Source organism: Haemaphysalis longicornis, unplaced genomic scaffold, assembly GCF_048455015.1.
Source record: "Haemaphysalis longicornis isolate Haplotype H1 unplaced genomic scaffold, Haemaphysalis longicornis Haplotype H1 scaffold_1, whole genome shotgun sequence".
In the NCBI taxonomy this organism is placed as follows: Eukaryota; Metazoa; Arthropoda; class Arachnida; order Ixodida; family Ixodidae; genus Haemaphysalis; species Haemaphysalis longicornis.
The window spans coordinates 37851424-37870232 of record NW_027526203.1 but is presented as its reverse complement, the minus strand read 5'-3'; the positions used below and the strand labels follow the sequence as shown (position 1 = coordinate 37870232).

Below are 18809 nucleotides of genomic sequence, written 5' to 3'. Positions count from 1 at the left end.
TATTGCAGTGGAACCACGATAATACGGCTTCCAGGGGACTGGGTAAAAGCTTGTATGGCTGAGGTGTCGTATGATTGGGGTACGGGTAAATGACGCCCTATTAGACAGTCTCGCACGACAGGTGGGCGAAGAACTTATTTAAATGACTACATTTAGCATGTTCTCGCTTAATTTGCAAACCCCCAACTGAAATTCCGAGTCCCCCCCCCCAAAAAAAAAGCCTCTTGTGTGCCCCCTCCATCCCTTTCTGGGGCGCCTGTGCTAGCCCACAGCCACTTGCCACGCGACCCCCATGCCATCCGGGGCTAGCCCACCAGCCCTGTGCCTCGAGTACACGAGCTAAGAAGGGAACGAAGCCAATGTGGCCGAGTAAATTGAGAGGGGGAAAAGGCAAAAACTGCCAAGACCGCAACAAATCTGGATGTGGAAATAAGTAGCCGCAGGCTAATGTCATCTAAGAAAATGTCCTCATATCCGACGTAGCGACCACGTGTCCCTGCTTCAAGTTCAATCATACATCGAGTGAGCAGCCGTGGCATAGCCGTTCCGTGCAGATTTTTTTTTTTTTTTTTTGCGTAACGTGCTCTGGCGGCTGGCCACAGCACGTTACGACAAAAAGCATGCTCAAAAGCCAAACAGATCACCTCGTAGGAAATAGCACAGTGATGAAGGCAAACAAAGGGCCTGTTCTGTGGCAGTGTCGATATTGTGTAGGGCGCCAATGTGGGATTGAGAGGGGTTTAATAGCTACACTGCAAAATGCCCCAAGCAGTTGGCAGTGTCTTGAGGGATGCCACGACGAGTTTGACTTACTAACAAAGCGACAGAAGGCTCCAAAGGGTCAGGACGAACCACATTTATTAGCCGAGCGGTACAGTGTATACTGATCACTGTGACAGGTCCAAGAACTACACTGTGCCGACATGAGTCTCAGGGCCCGGCCCAAACGGGTGGCGGTGGCTGAGGGCCACATGTGAGCTGCCAGCAAGGTAGGCCAAATAGGCTTAGCCGCGCGTCCAACTGGGGTAAAAGGCTCCATCCCGAACAAGTGGTGACCAGGGGGCGGAATACCCACGCCTCCCTCGTGATCCCTTCTCTCAGTCCCCCATGAAGCGTGCACACTACTCTTAAAAGGTGTGGGGGAAAGGGGGAAAGCTCCTGGGTGAGGAGCGATGGCGGGGTGGCAGGGCAGGTTGTAAAACTGGGGGACATAAAATCAGGGTTTACTGTGCAGTGTGCCCCTTCCTACAGAGGGCCGTCGCTCTGTTACAGCCTCTCGCTAATTTTTTTTTTTTTTTTTTTTTTTGTGGTTTGAGTTTGGTTGGGCGATTTTATTAGCACTTTGCTATGCAGTGAGTGAAAAGAGCTGCCCTAGCACGCTAATAAGTGAAGTTCTTGCATTCATGAGGGGCTTTTCACGAATGCGCGTTAGAAGATTTGAGTACACACGGTAACAGTAGAGGTGGGATGGGAGGAGAGCTGGTAAAAAGGCGGGCGTGATTTTGCTGAAGCACAGTTCATGGAAACAGCATTCCAAGTACGCGCAGTGTTTCTGCGGCAGCCATCCCAGTGTGTGCTCGGATACCTCAGTGCTGTGCCCATTCAGGCTCAGCTTTGCTTGAGCTGAGGTTGTCATTTTCAAGTCCTTGCTAATGGCCACGTAACCTTGCTTTTATGCGTTGATGATGAGTGTAGCTATTGTCATCACTGGAAGGGGTGCACTAACCATTCAGCTGCCGGCTGTAACGAGAAGAGCTGTGCCAGTGAGGCATTTTGGAACATGGGAATGAAAAGGAAGTGACATGTTGGCTTTGCATTTTACCTCACTGGTGCCACATTTTGCTTTTTGCAAGGTTCGGTGAGCTTCCGCCTACTTTGCTTTTCTGACATTGTTTGACGCTGTTCTTGCATGCACTGTGGCTTAGGCAGCCTGCTGGCAAGTTTGTACTCTCTATCACAAGTGAAAGGGATGGATATTCAAAAGTTGTAGCCACGATGACAGCGGCTACAGTCGAATCCCGCTACAACGAAATTGACTGGACGTGCAAAAAAATTCGTTGAAGCGAAAATTCGTTTAGGCAAAATCTGCCCCAACACGCACGGAAGCACAAGAAAAATGACCGCGGATATTTCCGCATCATTGGCAGCATATACAATATTCAGAAAAAGGAGTGACGCGCATTCAAAAGAAGAGCGCGATTCTGAGGAGGAGGGGAGAGGCGAAGAAATGCAGAAATGCAGGCTTTCAAAGCGTATTGCTGTACAACAAGGCGTTTCCACCGAGCTGATAACTTGCAGATAGCTGCTAGGCGGTTGGAAGCCCCTCTCTCGCTTGTTGCAGGAACAGCGTCGTTATCTTATCCTCTGACTAGGCACAGCAGCAACTGACCATGGCGGGCAAGCCGTGCGCACTAGCATTTAAAGCAACCGCGTGCTCGCTACTAAGATAGGATGACGCTTGATCAAGACTAAACAAGAGAGCGGAGTGGGTCAGGGAGCAAACTGGTGTTAAAGACGTATTGGTAGAAATCAAGAAGAAGAAATGGACGTGGGCAGGGCATGTAATGCAAAGGCAAGATAACCGCTGGTCATTAAGGGTAACAGAGTGGATCCCTAGAAAAGGCAAGCGTTGCAGGGGGCGGCAGAAAGTTAGATGGGCAGATGAGATCAAGAAGTTTGCGGGGATAAATTGGTCACAGTTGGCACAGGACCGAGGTAATTGGAGAATTATGGGAGAGGCCTTTGCCCTGCAGTGCACGTAGATAGGCTGGTGGTGGTGATGATGATGATGATGAAACACTAAAGCATTATTTTTGCTTTTGACTTTGAAGAATTATAGAAGGAAAACTGCAAGGTCAACTACTCATAACAGATACATGACGGCGCTGTGCTAGCAGCAGTGCACATTCGCGCAATTTTTTCAACTGGATACGGATTGGCCAAGGTTTGGATTGGCTATAGCTCTGGCTTGGCGAACCGGTGCTGTGCCTCACGCACAGATAGCCAGCCACATCGTTATCATCAGCAAACAATGGCGTCCACCTGAATTTGTTTTTGTTTTGGGTGGCAGTGTGGGCGCACCGTGCATGTTTTCGGTGAAACTACGCGTCCTGAATGTATGAAAAGTTACAGATAGCTGGCGCTATGCATATTGTATTGTAAATTAATTGTTCAAACCCAGCCCGAGTCATCGAAAATTTCGTTGAAGCGAAAGCAAGCCAGACAAATGGTTCGTTGTGGCGAGTACTTTGTTGCATTGACTTCTATGGCTAGCTGACGGGGAATTGGAAATATTTCGTTGAAGCGGAAATTTCGTTAAAGCGGACTTCGTTGTAGCGGGATTAGACTGTATGTGCTTTCCTGAGGTGGGTAGCCAGCCTACCCATAGCAGGCATGTTGTGTGCACTGTGGAACACATTCCCTTCATGCTGCCTTGGCCAGGAACTGCCGGGAAGGCATGTTTGCATCACAAATGCTTCAGTGTGCGGTCAGGTGAGCAGTCAGTCATGACTGCTTCTTCACCGTGTGGTCAGTCACTGGTGCTTCAGTGTGCGGTCAGTCACTGTATGTGCTTGCTGTGTCCAACATATGTGCATTTAGTCACTGTTTGTGTCGAATTAATGCGCATTTTATGCGACACTCCCATGCATCTGACCCTGTACGTGCCGACCCTCGGTATAACGAAGACCTACTTGCAGCCGGAAGCCTGAAGCGCAAATTTTATCATATGGCCCTTGAAGGCAGAATACAAGCCTGGTTCATCAAAAAGACTTTGTCCCAGACACCAAATTTAATTTATCGCGAACTTGTAACAAATAATCGGGATATCGAGGAAAACAGATGAAGCAGTGATGCCTCGCCAATGTGACGCCTGGAAGCAATATACACGCCGCCGCAGAAACTTGTTGGGGAAACTGAGTTGGTTGTGCAGCCTAGTTGATAAGTAGCTACGAAGAGAAGTGAGCAGCGGTGCAGCCCTGCTTTGGAGTGTGTGTGGTGTGGCCAGTGGCCCGCTTCCCCCCGCGCAGTGGTGCCCGAGCCGGAAGAGGTGAAGAAGTTCTCGCGGCCGCACCCCCTGGCCCGCTTCTGTGGCGTCAGTGGGCTGCTGAAGCTGGTGCCCGCTGTCAGCGGCGAGAGCCTGCCCCCACCCATCGAGCTGCACAGCCTGAAGGTATGCGTCTGGCATGCTGGTAATGCAGCCCACGAGTCAGCCCGTCTCTCTCTCTCGTCGTGCAGCATTTGTTCCAGAAGGACCCGCAATTCCGCCAGCTGCAAGCATTCCCGGGACCCCTGATCAGGTGAGCCGTCCCCTTGGTTGGTGGGACCGCGCGGCAACTGACGGGAAATGTGCAGGTCCTTGACGCACAAGAACGACGTGATCCAGTTCTGCACACAGAAGATCGAGTCCTTTTCTGCAAACCCCAGCCTGCCTGACCGGTCGTCGCACATCCTGCTGTGGGAGCTGCTCGTGCTCATGCTTCGGCAGAATGGGGTATGTGCCGCCCTTGGGCCCCTCGGGGGCTTTCATTGTCTGCACACCCAAGCACATTGCCTTCCTGGGGTTGCAGTTTGTGTCCGGCTCAGACATTGCTGAGCTGCTGATGCGTGGCCGGGTGGACGTGGAGCCGGCCGCCCCAGTGAACCGGCCCGGGGGTGAAGGGAGCGAGGTGACCTCGCCCGAGGGGGGCGAGGACGGCAGCAGCCCCTCGCCCGACGAGGGCATCGTGGTCACTGACCGGGCGCAGCTCGGGGCCACAGGCTCGAGCCGCGCGCTCGCCAAGTTCCGAGAGTTTCTGCTCTTTGGCCACAAGAAGGTGAGCCCCTTTGGTTTTTCACTCAAGGGTGCTGTTTGCGCAGAAATAAATGGTCGACCCTGCCGCTCCTCTCTCCTAGCGTGTCTTCCATTCCATTATGTGCTTGGAGAGAGCGCACTGAGTGGCCTTTGAGTTGTGTCCCTAACCTTCCGTGTACTTGCGTAGTTTGCCGTCAGCAAAGTTGACAGCCAGCCCGGCAGTGCTGTGATTTTACGGACGTGCAAATATTGTTAAACCCGGCTATATCCAACTCTCAAAAAAATACACCTACTGTGGAACCCTGATGATACTTTCCCCGGTCTTATGATGACCCGCTTCTTGCGACGGCAAACTCCCCATAGAAATAATGCATTAAAAACCCCGATGATGCAACACTCGAGTGCATGTGGTACGCTTCATGCGGCAGACCCTGGTAAGAATAAACCGGCATTTTTTCCATCTTTTCTACCGCTTCGCCTCCTCGTCCCAACATTTCTTTATTCTTAAAGGGATACTCAAGGCAAATAGCAAGTTGGGCTAAGACAAAAGTTCAACTGCCCCAAAGCCGTCTCAGCGTTTATTCGGCAGCGAAAGATGCTTTAATTGCAGAGAAATTAGCAATTGAAAAACGCAGTTCATTCCTCCTGCCATTTCATGATGTTTTGTGTGACCTCAACGGTTGCCAGAAGCGAGCGAGACAGCGGTGTGGTCTAGCAGGAAAACTAAAACCGACCAAGCGAGCCATCGTGGCCGCAGGAGCTGCTGGCTGTGACAAAACACAAGACAAAACAACTTGCCCACCCCACACTTGCATTACCTGCCACACTCTGTGCGTCAATCTTGGTGCCGTACGGGACACGAGATGGCGGTTAAACAATGTGAATGTGCCCCGCGGCTTTGTACTTTACCTACAACATGTCTAGCAGTCAGGGCAACCACAGCGAGAATGACGACTGGGGTGCTCTTTTGATTTGCATTCTCGTTATGGATAGTCAGGTTTTAGTTGCTTCATTGCACTCGGCTTAATAACGTGGCACCATCTGTTAGTTAAACTTGTAACAGCGTGCAACGCGAAATTTTTTTCCGTCTTGATATGGTAACGCTTATTGTGCCATCTGTTGAATGTTGTGCGAAGCGAGCTGCCTATTAGCCCATCTGCCAGAAGTGTGCCCAGAGCTTTTCCGAGTGCCTAAACCACTACTAGCAAACACCTTGGTGCCAGTAGGGAATGAAAAATGTGCATAACATGATACAGGTATCATCTAACCTAAGTACACGTCGTAGTGGAAGCATAGCAGCACGCAGAGCCCTGAATCAAAAGACCCAGTCTGACACATTTTATTCAACTTCAAGACAATCAAGATATGATGTCAAACAAATACATTGTCACGGCATGCGCTTTGAGGCGGAAGCGCGAAATTAACAGGCGATCGATCGCCTCCTGTTCGTCATAAGGGTAGCACTCGCTTCTTGTGCTTTAGGGGGGGGGGTGAACGAGTCACTTCACTCCATCAGAAGCCGAGAAGGTTTTTAAAAAAACTCGTGCACACTCTACGTACCCGGTGTGGGTTTGAATCGTCGCTAAAGATAATTCCAACTTAGTAAGCACAGTTCCACCCACAGGAGCATGCCGTTGAATTGCATTGCGAAGCAAACGCGACCACAACACACACACAGCTTTGGCCGCTTCCGGCCTGGGTGCGAAACTTCATTTGGGCAGACAGCACTATGTGAGGGAGCAAAACAGTTGTTCTATCAGATGCAAATTACTGTTCACCGAAAAGCGGAACTGTTGAAGGCAGACGCGCTACTGGCCGCCATGATGTAAACAAGCAGATAACCGACATGTGACTTTGCCGAACCTGCAATGAACATCGCAACCACCACCGGCGCCGCGGCTTGGCAGCTTGTAAATGTTGGCATGGCTCGAATTATACCTGTACATATATAATTGTTTCTGTCTTATGAAAGTGAATGTACAAAGAGAGATTTTGTGTTTCCTTGAGAGCTCGTGTGCGTGCTTCTCGTTCGGTTGTTTGTCACGTGACTCTTGGCACATCCACTCAGTCGCTGTTGACGTCAGCTCTGCTGGGCGGCCGATAGCTTTATTTTTTTTTTATTATTTGCGTGATTATTTTCAAAGTACTGACCCAGAGACTGGTATATTCGTTTTCTGGGGATGCCAATCTCTAGAACAACTTCGGTTTTGTCTTCAATGTACCTTAAACAGGGGACATGGCTCTTAACTCTTTCGTTACGGCGGAAAAACGGCCGATTTTAAGTGCTTCCACAAAACGTTTTTTTTCTCTTGAGCTACTGGACACACGTAATCTTGCTATGCATGAAATTGTAGCTTATAGATTGCTCTTCCAAACACAAAGCATCAGTTTTGTTAAAAGTACAATTACTTACAGTTTATTTGTCAAGTAATCAGAAAAAAGCCCCCAAGAAAAGTATACTAAAAACACAAATCGGCACTTTCACCGAGACTAAAAATTATTTCAGGTATTTTAAGATATACAAATTGTTCCTACGTTCCTTGGCTATGATTCAATATATAAATCAACAGTCTACACCAAGTTTTGGATTTTTGAGGGCCCGTCAACCTAGCGCAACTGACGGCTGTGCCACGCCGCGAGGGCACTCAAGGGTGAGTGAGTCTATGTAAAATGTGCATCCAAGTACCGTACTTACCTGATTCTAACACGCACTTTTTTTCCGGAAAAATAGGTCGAAAAATCACATGCGCGTTAGAATCGGATACGAAACCGAAACCGAAACAGCGAAAATTTCGTCCCACCCATCACCATCGCCATGTCAAGATGGCGCTGAAGCTTTTAGCAACAATTTTTCGCACGCAGGAAGCATAGGCGCCTAGGCTTTTCCATCGGAGTTCATACAAATAGTCAGATCGTTCCACTTGCGCGCTTGATAACAGCAATGGCAGCAGCGGCTCTCACGTGTTCAAAACGAGCGGTCGGCTGAAGCGTGCGCCTCTGGAGAAGCTCGCGGGATGGGCGTGTGAGCCGTGGGCCACGATCCCATCGACCATGGTTGAACGTTCGTTCAGAAGTGTGGCATCGCGAACGTGCTTGACGGCACCGAGGACGAGATCTTGTGGTCAGCGGAGAGCGACGAGGAGTGAGATGAGTGAGATTACTTCGGGAAATAAATCACCCGTTTCTATCGCATTTGTTTTTCTTGCTCACACAGTTCCATGTGCGTTACAATCGGAGGTGCAAGTTTTTTCGGTTTTTTGTCAGGAAAATTGGGTGCGCGTTAGAATCAGGTAATTACGGTATACTCTTTTGTGACCTCGCACAAAATCCTTATCAGTTCGGTGGTAAAAAACAAGAAAAAAAAATCGAGCGCTCTCGACAAGCATCGCACCTGAACCCTGCAGCGCTAATCTGACACGAGCGCAAGGTTATCTTGAAGGTGATAGCGCGATACGGCGCGGTGCATTTGGCAAAATATCCCGCCCGTACGTTCTCGAGACCCTAAACACAAAATCAAAACCGCAGTCGTCAGATAAGAAGCACGTTTTGTTTATAAATACAGCGCGGAGTCACAACGAAATTACCTGCCAGCGCTTGTTGAAGTTCGAGGCACCTGAACCGGAGCTTCGTCTTCCTAACTGAAATCTGAAGATCCCACATCATTGCTTGATCCCTCACTGCTGCTGGAATCAGAAAAATCGACAGCAGGAGCAGCCGAAGTGCTTGCTACAGCAGTCCGACTGTGCGGAGCGCGGCGCGAACCGAACGCCATTTTTCCTCCTCCTCCGCTGCCCCTTCGGTTCAAATTACTCTTGCTACGCCGCCACCACACGAGACACATAAACAAACGAAACCGAAATTGAAAGAGAGGTTGCCAATGAACACACCAGATGGCGATAGTTGTCTGTGGAGCGCGGGTTTCAGATTTTGCGGGAGATTTAAAATCATCGGACGCCGGCTTCCGATTGCCTATGGCGCCGTCGTGAAAGAGTTAAAACAATTTCTCAATTTTTAAGCAAACTCTAAAACTGGTCAGTCTTGCTGCTTTTCCCCCACTGATTTCAAATATGCCATTATTTTTTGAGTCAGTCAATTAGTTCTCAACTTAATCAGAGGTAATTATTTTTGGAGGCACAATAGAGGAAACAGTGTTAGTCATAAAACTGTACTCTTGAGGGGCAGTTTTCCAAAGGAGGTGCACAGGGCCGACAGGGCAGCTTCCCGCATGCAGGATGCCCTGGACTGGGCGGTCAAGTGCGGCCTGTGGGGCCACGCACTCTCCCTGGCGGCCAAGATGGACACGCGCACGTACGCGGGCATCATGACCTGCTTCACCAACGCCCTGGCCATCAACGACCCCCTGCAGACGCTGTACCAGCACCTCTCTGGCCGCCAGCCGGCCGCCGTCACTGTGAGTAGTGCTCTTCTGGCTCAGGGCAGTCCCCTCTGAGCAGCGGCCGTGTTGTAGTACAGTGCGGTCTGGTTGGGTCGCATTACAGGACAGGGATGGTACAGGGATGAAGGAGAGGCGGGAATTCCTTTTGTCGTCATTACGACTAAATCCACGTCTGCAGCCATGGCTTTATTTTATCCGTTGCCTCGCGCCAGCCCATTTTGTCGTTTTGTATTGTGAGAGTAGCGAATGTCGCAAGAGAGGTTCCACTGACTTTGTTGTGTTCGTTGGGCTGAATATCTTGCACTCACAGTACCATTTGTTTGCTTGCAGGTGTAAGCAGTCATCTTCAACAGTTTTGACCTTTTTTTTGCACATCACGTTGCACCTGATAAAATCACGTTGCACCTGACACGTTGCACTGCATTCACGGGGACTGGAATGTGTGGGACTCCTTTTGACAACTACTAGCAACCCGGCTGCAGTCTGGGCATTCTCGCTACATTTTTGGGGTTGGAAGGGGGGGCTGCGTTCTTTCTGCAGAGGGGAACCAATGTGAGGGTGCATTTATTGTGCGAGCACATTTTAACGCTCTAGCATGTGGGCACATTATACAGCAAGGTACGATACCTGTGCTCCACCTGCCTCTCGAACGCCTTTGAAGTGAATAACTGCGAACGTTTTGCTGCGCCACTATATCTGCAGGATTCAACTAAACGCCCACCAATCCTGGTGATTGTCACTGAGGACAGGTGAAGCCATCAAGTGGCTATCAAATGAAGCTACCGTATTTACTCGCGTAATCCTCGCACTCGCGTAATCCTCGCACCCCTAATGTGAACCACCAAAACTTGAATTTTTTGGTTCCTCGCATAATCCTCGCACCCCCAACTTTGCAGTGGCGAAAGTTGCCTGCTTGCGAAACCCGCATGGTGCACGCGCTCTTCAACGCGCGCCCTCCCCCGCCGCTTCTCCGTTCGGCGGAGAGCGCTGTGTATCCAAGGCCATCCAGGCGCCCTAACAACCTGCATGGCTACTCCCTAACAGGCGCCCTAACACGCTACTCGCACTGTACTTGAGCCGGTTTCGCGTATTTTCGCGTGCGCGCAACTAGACGGTGTTCGCGCAGCCCGCTGTCGTGTCGTCGTGTCGCCGTCGTGGTCCCGCCGTTGAGCGACAGCAATCAGTGAGTCACTCGCGTCTGTGGTGGATAGCTCGCTGCCGTTTTGAGAACTTTTTGATCTAATTATTTTGTGCTTGGTGCCGCTTCGCCATGGGGAGGAATGCCAGCTACACTGCCGCTTTCAAATTGAAAGCGAAAGAGTACGCGATCGAACACGGCAACCGTGCCGCAGGCAGGCACTTCGGCGTCACCGACTTCAACGTGCGTTACTGGAGTAGGGCACGCACACACGACGACGAGATAGGGCGCGCGCCAGAAAGCAAAGGCGGCAATTTTATGATCGCTGATCGACGGCAGACTGTTTACGTTGTAAATAATAAAATAAAAAGAAATTGCTGTTGGCAACACTGAGCTTACCTATACAAAAAACGACCGCTACATTTAGCGGGACTGGCAGAAAGCAAATTGGCAACACTGTGCACCGGATTTTTTTTTTTTTTTTTTTTTCTGCATAACTCTTGCACCCCTAATGTTGCACTGACTTTTCCGGAAAAAAAAGTGCGAGGATTATGCGAGTAAATACGGTATCAAATGTTGTACCCTCATCCCAGTGTCTTCACGCGACTTTCAAAAAACGAATACTAAAAGCAGAATACTGAGTTGGCATGAACAATTTTTTTAACAAGTGTCGCATGCACTATCGCAATTTCTGTTGTACTCTGCATCCCCTTAGTGCAAAAATCAAACACTTGGAAGCCGCGTTGCACTTTGTTAGAGAAAAAGCTGCCAAGTTGCGTTTAAAAGTGCAAATTTTATTTTTGGTGGCTACGACTTGAGCTTGGTGGCCCTTATCCAGTCTCAGTGTTATTGCACAAAGTTACAACATATTTAGCGAATTTTTGTTGAGAACAAGGCAATATTAGGAGCAGGAACTTGTGAATTCAACTTGCCCTGATACAATCTGCCATGATATTTTTGGTCCGCTCAGCGGGAGATATAGAAATGCGACTTGCGTCGTCCTGCTGGTCGAATGCACTAATTATGACTTATATCGAAACAAATCAATGTTCCAAAATCTTGAATCTCAAAAACAGAGCAGCTTGCAAAAAAAAGCAGACAAAAAGACGTATTCTCGAAGAGGAGATTCACAACATGAGTGCAACAGTTGCTTATTTATTATCTTAGCTGACACTCTTGCTGACAAAGCATGTGATACAAGCAACATGGCATGCATTGTGAAACAAAACCGCCTGAAAAAAATAGGAAAAACAAAAAAAAACTACTAAGCACCAACCAAAAAAAAAGCTGGGGTGCTTTCAACAACTCGTTACACTTCTTTGAACTGATGTTCTTAGGTATTGTGCAATAAACAACTTTTGCATTGTGTTGAAAAAGTTATATTATAAATGATCCCAGATAAACCATTAGATGGAGTCCTTGAAAATGCATTGTCTGGTCCTTGAAAGTCCCTGAAAATCCTTGATTTTTTGCCTTTGAAGCACGTACGAACCTTGGGGCGGATAGGGAGTGGGCGCTAGTGTTGGGCTACCTGTGCTGGCTGTGCCACGGTGGCCTAGTCTTAATGAGCTGCCTCGGGTGGTTTTGGTCGTGCGCAGTGCATAGCGGACGCCAAGTGGGGGGACTGGAGGCCGCACCTGGCCATGATCCTGTCGAACCCGTCCTCTCGGCCTGAGGTGGACGCTCGGAGCATCACCACCCTGGGCGACGTGCTCGGTGAGGACCCTTCCGATTGGCACCTGTTTGTTGGCTGTGAGCCGTGCAGGCCATGAAGGCTCTGCTCCGTGGCCACGCCTGGCTTTGGCATGAGGACATAGTGTGCAGCACAGGGGACACTTGCAGGCATCATCCATCGTTTTTCTGTTGCCCTTGTGTAAACGTTTTGAAATAAGCCACCATCATTGGGCTTTGGTAGCTTCGCAACACTGAAATTTGTGCGTTAAGGTACATGTATACAAGTTCTTTAACCCTTTGAGGCCCAGGACTTTATTATTTTGTTAAGAGTGTGAGACATCACAAATATGAAGTCAGAAAAAAATTTGGTTCAGTAGGACAGACACTAGGACATACTGGGCACTGGGAAGCACGTGGCACTGGCTGCCCATATATTCCTTGAACAAGAGAGCTACCTTGATCACCATGATTTATGGTCCAGGTGAAGACAATAACGTAAAGTTTGTATTGCTATCATTTGTAATAATAACGAAATTGCACAATTTCGCTTAGCTGTCACTAGCCCATTGAGCCACCCGGGCTCGATGTGAGTTAACACGCGTAAACATTACTTTTTTTTAGCACACGGAGGTACGTGCTGCCCTCTCTTCTTTAAGGGGACACATGGGTCTTAGAGCTAAAATTTTTATTATTTGAGCTATTGCCATGAAAATTTGTAGGTTTATGTATTATGCTATGCTGATTTCAAATCTGACACCAGTTTTTGCACAAAGTGCAATGTTTTAATTTTAGGCTACTTTTATTGTTTACAGCTTTTGCCAAGTTTTTAGAAAAAATAGTTTTCTTGGTGGCTATAAATTTCATGCTGGTGAATTGAGGAAGAACTCGTGAGTGCAATAAAAGCAGCCGCATGTTCCTCTCTCTGCTAGTTCAAAAGTTATGAATGTGAAAAGTTAGTGTTCAAAAACTACCATTTTTTTAGTCTAATTACTTTTGATAATAAAAAATATCTTGATGCATAGCGCATTATCTAATGGTCTAGTTGCACTCACCAGCTATTCAGTCACTAAAAAATACAAGAATGACCAAAATCTGATCAGTATTAGTGGAGATAAGGTTGTCAAACGACTGCTCCAAGGCAAAAAAAGTCGAACTGAGAAAATCGCAAAAAACGAAATGCAATGTTGTGAATACTTTATTTACATACATACACATCAAGGAATGCAGCCAAAAGCATCAAAATGCTCCTGGGGAGTAATTTTTGTTGTTGATCAACAAACTCCAGAAGTCTGTTGATAGCCGACAAGTCAACTATCGTGTAAGTCGGCGCCGATGCCGACGGCTCGGTGTTATCACTGCTACGGAGAGTCCGCAGCTTGCGCTCTGTGCCCGATACCGGCGTTGCCGATACAGACGATAAGCCGGCTGTTATCACCTCGGCTCGCTCATGAAGTCGTTGACGATCGTCAGGAGTCATAAACGTCGTGTCAAGCCGCGTTCGCTGCTGCCGGCCGCTTTCACCAGAATCAATCGAACAGCCGGCGGTCGCGCCGAGGGCCGCCGCTCCGCCGACGGTCGCGTTGAGAGCCGCCGCTTCATCTGCCGCGGGTTGATGGTTGGTTGCGACGCCTGTTGAAGGTTCCCGAAGGCGTTCAGCTTGCTTGCAGCGTACCTTTTTGCGTTTTTTGCCGAATTTGTGAGCGCTGCGGAACTTTCGGTACGGTTTTGCCATGCTTCCCGTCCGACGGCTTTTCCAAAATGGCCGCGTTCAAGTTGAAAAAAATGGCCGCGCCTGATGACTAGGGCCAATGAGGAGCGCCCGTTTCACCACGTGACGAGCAGGGACCAATAGTAAAGGCGCATTTGACGTTTTGTTTTGTTCATTTTCCCGGCTAACAAAGCGGAGTCTAGCGCGCCGCCCGAGTAGAAAAAAAAGAAGAAAGAAGGCGCTTTCGAACGCTACCAACATGGCAGCTCTACGCCGCGTCGTTCAAGGACGGCGCGCCGCTCAAAATCGGCGTTTTCGACGCCGCTTAGCGTCATTTTACAGCTTGAAACGTACCGTTATTCGTCATTTTCTAAATAACTACGTGGATTTGGGCATCAAAACTTTACCAAGAGGTAGAAAATGACTTCGCGAACGCGAATATCGCTAAATTGAAAAATGGGTTTTTTCGCGATTTTTCGGCTCCAAAGACCCGTGAGCCCCCTTAAAGGGACACTGAAGTGATATGTAAACATTGCGGGATTACTAGCGCAAATTGTAGTCCGCAGTCCCCAGGCCATGTTTCGACCACTCTAGGCACGTTTACGCGATTTTATTTAGTAGAAAAACTAATTCGAAAACGCTGTCCTCCTCTCTTTACGCTCGCCCATTTTCTGTGGCGTTTTCGTGTGACGTCAGGAGGGGATGAGCTGGCAATTGGCGGCGCCACGGCTGCGCTACTGCACGGCTCCCCGGCCGACAGAGCCAGTCGGCCCAGCGTTTCGTCCGCCGGCCGCCGGCGGGTCGTCGCAATCAAGGAGGTTAAAAAAAATTGCTTGGTCGCAATTCGTTCGCTTAGTTAACGAAGCCAGGACACGTTTGTGAATGGAAGAATGTGCCTTTCTTTACTTGGTTTGTTTGTACACTGTATCTAGCTCCAAGTCAAGGTCGCTTCACACAAGCGCTGCACATGCGACGCTTCGCTGACTGGTACGCCAGTAGGAAAATATAAGGCCTCTTGAAGGCGGGAGAAGAGTCAGCGAAGTCAGTATAGGTACTAAGCAAATAAAATCAACTGATATTTTTACCGTACAGCGTAAAACTAGGGCGCGGGAAGCACGTTTTTGCGCTGGGCGAACAAGCACAGCGGTCAGCAGCACGACTACGCATCTGCGAACGCTTTTCCGTCTACGAAATGCAATTGCTAGACGTGAGCTACTGTGGAAACTCGGGCGACGCTTACTGCACGATCGCAGTACAACAAATAGTCACCTAAGCGGCTTGAAATGCCAAAACTAAATAAAAGTGTAAACCGGTTGTACAATATATACTCTATATTAGCAAGGCATTGGCGTCCCGCTCCGTGGCCTAGCGGTCTGAGGCGCTGGGAATTCTCGGCGAATGTTTTGCGAGTCACGAGTTCGAATCCCCGCGGGTACGTGCTTTTTTTTTTTTTTTGTAAGTTAACTTTTTTGTTTTCCGCCGATGTTTTCTATGTTGAGTTCACCTTTTTTGGGGCCGCAACGTTCATGGCTACACGAACTAGTTCACAAAACGCGCGCAGGCTGGCACTGGCGCGCTAGCGAGTTCTCGTTGGCGTGCTGTTGCCATAAGCACCGACTGCTTGCAGGCAGTGGGCACAGGCCAGAATGAACAGACCCTTGGCCTGGTGCGAACACGCTTTTTACGATACAGGCATGAGGGAGGCAAGCTCCAAATATGGGCGAAAAGCGCATGACATTTGGGCGTCTTCGGGTACGCGGAGGGCGTTCATGCACTGCGTAGGTCTCGGCTAGTGAATGCTACGACTACAAGCCGTCCTGGGAGGCTTATCTTGTGCATTTTACAGCCGACAACATGGCAGAAGCGCGGTACGATGATTACTGAGATATTGAGAATGCCCATCCAACAAAGCCATTGGTTATGTTTTACAGAACCGAAACCGAAACCGAAACTTGTGTGATTGCTAACCTTGGGCATCGTCCAATCACGGCGCCCCTCCTCTCAACGTCACAGCCTTAGTTGGTGCGGCCGCCGCAAACCGCGCATGGTAGTTTTTCTTCTTTCGCGCTTTGTAAAATAATTACCGATTTGTCAACCGGATAAACGATGAAAAGTGTGCTAATTTGAGCCAGTCTACGCAGTGCAAGCAAAAACGGGAGCTTGACAAATTCACTTCAGTGTCCCTTTAAAGGTCCGGGGTCCTTTGTCTTTGTTAAAGGTCCGGGGTCCTTTGTTAAATGTCGAAAAAACCACCAAGTGCAGGAGAAAAAAATTATTGTTTGAGTTGTTGCTCCGGAGCAACACTGGGCATCAAAGGGTTAAATGATCATTAGCATATCTGGAATGCAGAGCTCACAAGGAAAATGGGTAAGGGTTTAGACTTATCGAAAACGGGCCATTTGATTCTTTTTGAACATAACGAAGTCTGTCAGCCTCCAGTGCATACCACATGTACAGGATGTCAACTTATGTGGAGTACTTCGGTCCCTTAATAAGCATTTAGGCAGCAACAGTACTAAATGCTGTCCAAACTTTAGGGGAGAAAAAAAAAAATTACAATCCCTTTCTAAACAAAGTTGAGAGAAGCGCAAAAGGTTTGTAACGCCAAAAGTGCGCCAAAACCTTCGCTAAAAGTGCATCCAACCTTCACTGAAAGTGCATTCAATCGATCGTCAAACCTTCAAAGAGCCAAAATCGCAAATGCAGAACGAACCCATGCAATGGTTTTTGTGCACCAAGTAAACGTATCTACGAACGATCTAAATGTATACTGATACATGGTTTATGAGGTAAAGGTATACTGTTGCATTCCTTCTTTACAATGGATTGCATGTATTGTCTTATCTAGAACCGTTCCTTTTTCGCGATTTTCAAGTAACTGTTTTGACACAATGGAAGCCTGGTTTCACGCACGTGCCGTGTGTCCAGAGATCTTATCAGAGTTTTTCAGTTGACTAGCCGGTCTATGGGGGAATGCATTAGTTTTTTGGCAGGACGCCATCGGTCCCACTAAGAAACCTTTTGCTTTAAAGGGGCCCTGAAAGGCATTTTGAGCACACTAAATGAACTAGCGCAATCGTTAGATTGGGTCGTCAACGTCATCTGTGCCAAGTATCTCTTTTACGTGCAGCGGAAAGCTCACTGTTTTGTTGCAAAGCTTGTCATTCTTTTCTCACCCTTCCCTGCGCGTTTTTGGACGCCGCCATCTTCACATGTCTACGTCATCGATTCCCAGGTCTATGTCATGAGGTAGACGTCCTGCTATCAGGCGGCTTTTTCGCGTATTTCCGGCAAAGAGATGTGTCGTCTGCGCAGCGTCGGCTCGCTGGCTGATCTGCCAGCGGAGTGCCGGAGTGCTGGGACATTTTACAACAAATGAAACAAGTGTAAACAAACGCTTAATCGTTTGTATTGAATGCAACAAGGCCATAACACGACATGGATATTCTCTTACCTGAGTACGTTCTATGCAGAAAGCGTTGAAGCCCCGTGGCCCTTCTTTCGTGAAATCACAGAGGACACCCTGAGCCGAATGCCCGGGTTTGACGCATGCATTTTATTCAACTTCAAAACAATCCAGAGATGCGTGTCGAACGAACACAACGTCACAACATGCGTTGCAAGTCTGAACCGCGATTGACAGATGATCAGTTGCCTCCTCCTGCCCATCGTAAATTGGGCATTCACCTCGCACGCGGTTTGTGGGGACGAACAGCAAGTCACACTGGTGCGCAAACCGAGAAGGCTTTTAGCCACGCACACTGCACATACCCCATGCTAGGTTGAGTCGTACGTCGCTCGAGAAAGATAATCCACACCATGATAAGCCAAAAGATAAGCCCTCCACTACGGCGCGCCTCATCGCCTGCGTTGCGTCGGCGCGTTAAACCCCACAATCAATCAATTGATTGGTATAACGCGCTGACGCAACGCAGGCGATGAGGCGCGCCGTAGTGGAGGGCTCCGGATCAATTTTGACCACCTGGGGATCTTTAACGTGTGCCAAAATCTCGATCACACGGGCGGTTTTGCTTTTCGCCTCCATCAGAAAGGCGGCCGCCACGGCCGGGAATCGAACCCGCGATCTCGTGGTCAGCAGCGCAATGCCTTAGCCGCTGAGCCACCGCGGCGGGTAAAAATGTGTTTTTCACATGCCGCCGGTAGGAATTACCACCGTCCCAAAATAAGACTCGGCACCAGCGGGGCTACATCTGAGACGGGCTTTTTGGATAAGCAGTGCGCGGTGCATCAAAGAGAACGAGCGCACGATCCTCCCCGTGCGGCTGCGAGTTCGCCGCCGATAAAAAGTCACGTGCCGCTGATAGCAACTGCAGCAACATACACCGCGAAAGGGCTAGGCCAGGCTGCACACACGCGCCCAGGTTTTTTGCTCGCGTTTCCAGCCTTGAGTGGAGTGTGGGATCCATGGTGTCAACAAAGATGAAAAGGCCGAGAAAGAGCTTGCCCGTAGCAGACGGTAGTCTGAGGGGCGCAATAGCGGAAGTACGTCACCTCTGAGGAGCGCAGCATCATGGGAGGGAAGGCTCGCGCGCCTTCAACAGCGGAGAAAAAGTTGAGAGGAGGAAGCAGATGCGGCACGACGATAATACACGGTTTTTGATTTACGATTTCTCAGCTAATACTCATCGCTTTAACAAAATTCTTGCGGGATAAGATTGCTAATACATTGCTTTATTTGGTTACATGTACATCCATGCATCAGTGGAAGGTATTTCAGGACCCCTTTAAAAAGCTTGCGAACATGTGCATGTTTCCGAAAGTATCCGTGCACCGCCTTCGCATGCTACCCAGCTGTGGCGTAACGGCGGCTGTCGATGTCCTCAGAGGAGCGCACATGCATCAAGGCACCCTAGAGAGAGGCTTTGAGTTTACTCGATGGATGCAGCTTGGCGGGCGAGGAGTGCGGAATAAAATGTGCCCTTCCCCGAAGGCTGGGCTGGGGACAGTGGCCAGCTGACCTGCGTGGTTGCTGTATGCATTTCACTTGAGTGGGTTTGAGGCCAGCTGAAGTTCACTCATTGCATTCTGTTCTTGTGAACGAGGTCTGTTTAGCGCTGTCCATTCACCCAGCATGGTGTGA

The 18809-nt window shown here is 49.1% G+C and overlaps 1 protein-coding gene across 10 annotated transcripts in view; it reads left to right on the top strand.

Annotated features, from left to right (window-relative positions):
• The window catches only part of LOC144175856 (uncharacterized), a 229436-nt gene that overhangs the window by 134012 nt on the left and 76615 nt on the right, over positions 1 to 18809 (top strand). For all 10 annotated transcript variants that reach the window (XM_077704906.1, XM_077704915.1, XM_077704958.1 and 7 more), the window contains exons 18-23: positions 4029 to 4171; positions 4237 to 4298; positions 4354 to 4492; positions 4569 to 4814; positions 9024 to 9203; positions 11925 to 12042. In XM_077704906.1, coding sequence (XP_077561032.1) covers positions 4029 to 4171; positions 4237 to 4298; positions 4354 to 4492; positions 4569 to 4814; positions 9024 to 9203; positions 11925 to 12042 — 888 coding nt within the window. The remainder of the gene's footprint in view (positions 1 to 4028; positions 4172 to 4236; positions 4299 to 4353; positions 4493 to 4568; positions 4815 to 9023; positions 9204 to 11924; positions 12043 to 18809) is intronic.